Source organism: Rhagoletis zephyria, unplaced genomic scaffold (genome assembly GCF_001687245.7).
Source record: "Rhagoletis zephyria isolate East Lansing unplaced genomic scaffold, Rhagoletis_zephyria_1.1 Rzeph_scaffold_07279, whole genome shotgun sequence".
Classification (NCBI taxonomy): Eukaryota; Metazoa; Arthropoda; class Insecta; order Diptera; family Tephritidae; genus Rhagoletis; species Rhagoletis zephyria.
The window spans coordinates 9692-14506 of NW_016164362.1; the positions used below are offsets into that span (position 1 = coordinate 9692).

The 4815-nt window shown below is 37.1% G+C and overlaps 1 protein-coding gene across 5 annotated transcripts in view; it reads right to left on the reverse strand.

Moving 5' to 3' along the window:
• Positions 1 to 234: 234 nt before the first annotated feature.
• GTPBP1 (GTP-binding protein 1) overlaps positions 235 to 4815 on the reverse strand; it is an 8724-nt gene continuing 4143 nt past the window's right edge. For 2 of the 5 annotated variants that reach the window (XM_017630020.1, XM_017630021.1), the window contains exons 2-7: positions 2427 to 2774; positions 2191 to 2371; positions 1935 to 2098; positions 1693 to 1871; positions 1033 to 1629; positions 321 to 974 (exon numbers count right to left, since the gene is read on the reverse strand). In XM_017630020.1, the coding sequence (XP_017485509.1) occupies positions 321 to 974; positions 1033 to 1629; positions 1693 to 1871; positions 1935 to 2098; positions 2191 to 2371; positions 2427 to 2721 (2070 nt within the window). In that variant the 5' untranslated portion in view covers positions 2722 to 2774. Of the gene's footprint in view, positions 975 to 1032; positions 1630 to 1692; positions 1872 to 1934; positions 2099 to 2190; positions 2372 to 2426; positions 2775 to 3142; positions 3534 to 4815 lie in introns of those variants that run through there. The other 3 variants (XM_017630022.1, XM_017630019.1, XM_017630023.1) reach the window with 3 other exon arrangements.

Genomic DNA, 4815 nt, shown 5'->3' on the forward strand with positions numbered 1-4815 from the left:
TATATCAATAAGTGCTCGAACTATCGTTTACACGGCAACTGATGTGGTGCAGTGGTTAGCACTGCGTACACAGATGGCTCTCGAGTCTGACGCCCCGTCTATGGTACTTATTTGGGGTACACAGCTGTGTTCCGTCAATTATGATTAGCTGTTTTACGAAAACTACAAACAATAAAACTTTGGCAAAATTTATTTGCATAATTAACCATAGTTGGTTTATATTAATTTAATACAGTTTTGTTTGTTTAAACAAAAAGAAAAACCAATTCACTTTAAAGAAATTAAAAATATCCTGGATACAAACAAAAGTTAAAACCACATTACTTTTTTACAGCGATATGTGAGCTATTTGTTTGAGCCTGTAAGTCATTTAAAGAGCCTCCAATGCTTACTCCACCCGCTGATGCTGTACTAGTATTATGAGAACTCCCGCGTTTTTGATGTTTGCTTCCCCGTACGTCGCGTTTATCGACACAACCTTCAAGAACTCCGTCCAAATTCTGCTTCATCCCATCCATATCGGCCAGTTGTACTAGTTTTCCATTTTGAAAAACAGCTGCCTGCACATTGGGATTTTGATTTTGGTTTTGTAGAGGTACATGTGAATGTCCTTGGCCATGATTTTGACCTCGCGCCTGCATTTTATTCGGTTTCGCGCGATGCTGTACAGCAATCGAACTTGTAATAGGTTTCAGGACATTTCCAACCGCTTTAGTACGACCCTCTCGGAATACCATTCTTTGTCCCACTCGAATATATTCTGGGTGCTTAATGAAACGAAATTTTACATGCGCCTTATCGCCAGTCCGTAGACAATCTTTCGACATATTGATAATAGACGCCGTTTGTCGAATACTTCCACAGTGTACCATGGCTTGATATCGAGAAGATATGGTTGTTGGGTGATGAAGCACCAAAATTTCGCCTTCGAATTCCCAGCAAGCTTGCGGTTTTAAATCTGGACTAACCATTACCTAAAATAATGTGTAATTAGAATGACACAAATAGTCTGACATTCCTTTGATTGGTTACCATTCCTTTACGTATTTGAGATCGTTTAATCTTTTTTAAAGCAAAACTGGCGGTTTGACCGCCTCGAACTTCTTTGACGTTCATACGTTTGCGATGAATGCTCTTTACTGCGATTGGTATAAAGCTGCCCAGAGCATCCGGGCCCAGCATTAGTGTATCATTTAATTTTATGAGGCCTTGTAGACAGGTTCCAGAAACAACTGTGCCCACGCCAGGTACTGAGTAGGTGTCATCAATTTGAAACTCTGCCGGTAAGTTGTCTTGTCCTGTCATTCGTGTCGTCAACAAATTTAAAAACATTTTTAGTAGCTCCAAATTATCGCCAGTAACATTAGAAACTTGGAAAATCGGGCACAAACGCTGCGAAACAAAATTGGTGGCACTTAAAACCACATCATCAGCGTTTTTTACCATTACAGGTACTTTGCGACAACCTTGTGACTTTAATATTTTGAAAAGTAGTTTTAAATTGTCTTGTAACACATTAGGTGGACACATATCAATTTTAGTAACGACTACAAACACTGGTACAGACAATGCTAACGCCAATCCTAAATGCTCTTTTGTCATACCAACGATTCCAGCATTGGCACCTATCTAAAATATATGTATTATTTCATTAAGAGGAGTTTATGTATAATCATTGATAAATTTTAATACCATAAGCATTCCGAAGTCGGGGGCATGCCCTGTCATACCAAATACTGTTGTTTTCAAATAGCGTTCGTGTCCTGCCAGATCAATGAATGTAATCACCTTAGCGGACTTTTCGCAAATCTTAACCCAATCTAGAGTGCCATGATCAGGTTTATTAACAACATTCCCAACACTATCGAAACCTGGAGAAAAAATGTTGTAGTAAAAAGTGACTCCCTTGTGAAGATTTAATTAGTATAACACACCTAATATGTCATTCCCCACAGAGCTGGTGCGTCCAGTTTCCATTTCATGTTTGTGTCGAAATAAGCGTTGTCGAGCATGGCCTCGTCCGTTATCCAACTCGCCATGTGTAAGTACCCCAAGAAGCGTAGATTTGCCTGCATCAACATTGCCGACCACAGCCACACTGTTCAGAAAGGAAAGAACTGGAAATTCATAACTGCGCAGCTATTGCTTCTAACGAACTTGAATTCGAATTCAGTTGGTTCTATGACTTACCGTATCTCCATAAAATCAGAGGTATCGACTCGTTTTCTTACCAAATACTGGCCAGCCAAACCTTTTCCAACTTTGCGCTGTCGTAACAATACTACATCCGCATCAATTGTTGCGGCGAGGGACTGCAACGTCGCCACTGATGCGCGATATTCTTCCTCATCCAATCCATTATCACTGCCATCTGAGTGTGAGATGGAGTTATTCATAATCGATAGATGACGTTAAGATAAGTTTACCTTCGCCTATACCAATCTCATAGATGGTTTCCCCGCGGCAATCAACTATACGCTCTTCTAGCCTCCGTTTCAGCAAGTCAAACTGCTCTTCTGTAGGACTAACTAACACTTTCGTGCCACAAATACTTGAATAATCAACTTTAGGACTGTGGAGTTGATCAAAATCAACAGCATCTGCTAATGTCAAGCCGACTGCACTGTGTGCATCTACTGGCGACAAATGGGTGCTCTCACTCATATTTTTTTTTACTCGACCTTTATTTTTTTCTGAAAAATTTCTGATCATTTGACGCATCCAGAGTCATTTCCCTGCAAATAACTTGTTCTTCTGCTTCCCCAACAGTTTATCTATAAATAGATGTAAATATCGTATATGTAATATAGTGGTAAACATGGGCGTAGCCAGGTAGGGGCGGGGGGGTGCTCGACCCTCCCCCTAACTTTGAAATTTTCCTTATATATATATAAAATAGTACCCTGAAATGCCAGCTTAATAGGGTCGAGCCCCCCTAAATTTCATTCTGGCTACGCCGATGGTGGTAAATGTAATCAAGTTTAATCAATTTATAAAGTTGGTACATATACAAAAAGACTGATGGAAAGACACATAACTTCACCATTTTTGGGAAGTTTAGTTGTCTGTTAGACTGAATATTATCCTTATCAAGCTTATTAATTGATAATAAAAATCTCCAAAGTTCTTATTTTTTAATTACTTCTATGTATGTATTATAAAACGTGCGGTATATGTATTCATGTAAGCACATTGAATTATGTCAATATATACGAATAAACATACAAATGTATGTATATGCATATTTTTATAAATTTGACCACGATTATAAATCACCCAACTTCGAAATTTATCGACAAATTTGTGTTAAGTATTGAAGTACTATTCATTGTGCCGTCGGTTACAGACTGAATGTGATCATATTAAGCTACAACACTTAAATATGTATATGAACACCGTTTCTTGGAAAGCCTGATGCAACGAAGCTGAATTTCATGCAAGTTAGTTAATGAGCAACCAAGTTATGGTGTAGGTGTATAAGTATATTTTTACAAAATCATATATACAGAAGTATATACATATGTACATACGTACTAGGGATGTTGCGAATGCGCGGATCCGCGGATGCGGATGCGAATGCGGATGTCAAGAAACAATTTAGGTGAGTAAATTAGGTGATTTAGGTAAATAAAAAATGGAAAGGTTAGTAATTTTTAATGTGTTTGCTATAACTACTCGGTCGAGGCGCCAAACTTGAAAAACGTGAAATTTTAAACTGCCAGAAAGTCCTTTTTACAGATTTGCAGAAATCACTTTCGAAATTAAAAATGGCAATGTGTAACTGCAACTGAAATTATGCAACTCCCTTTCGAGAAATAAATAAAATTATAAAAATGTTGAATAAAGTATGTGTAATTAATTTATTCTACTGATATGGAGTATTTAAGTATTAATGTCTTATATATTTTGTGACGGTTTTGTGGACATTTTAGTAGGTTTAGCAAATTTTTCAGGTCATTAATTTTTTTATAAGCATAAAAATATCTGGTAACATAGTCGAAAGTGGGCTTGTCTGCATTCACAGTGTAAACCGACAAAAAGTAGATCGTAAAGTTTGATTTTCAGAAATAAAGTGCTTTCAAAAGTCACTTTACATGCAAGGTGTAACTGCTCCTGCAATCTCTCTTGGAAATTCTTGAGTTTGACAGACTTTTGAAAAGGACTTGCGCTTGCCACGTCTAACAGCTACTTTAGAATGTTGTGCAATGATGTCTCTTAAAAAGGGCTGGCCAAGGACTGTCACTCCAACAACACTCCCCAAAAAGTCTTTAGGGAATTTGTATGTTGCTACAACAACAACAACAAGTCCCTTGGAACATTTTTTCCATCGTGATATTTTTGTTAAGATTACTTTTAAACGATTTTTTAACGCAAATAAAAGATGAATGTTATATGGGCATTCCCATGGTGGCGCACGTGACAGTCGTACGATTTCAATGTGATACAAAAAAGGAATACCATTTGTTTTCTTTAACTTTTTTGGGCCGTTGTATAGCACATAATTAGCTCTATATTTAACCGAAAAATGAAATCAATCGAACTGCTTGGTCCTGAAATATAAGTATTTAAAGAGAGTGTCGTTACGTGACAAAAAATGGAAGTTGATTTTTTTTCTTACAAAATCGCAAAACTATTTTCATGAAACTTATTTTAATATGATTTGGAGCAATTCTAGTTGTTTTTAGAGTTTTTTGAATTAATGCAAATTGTTTCAATTCTCTTTTACAACCCCAAGTGTGAAACGTGACGTGACGTGGCGTCACGTGACATAAATTTCCATCGTTATATTTTTGTTAATATTGCTTTTAAATGAAT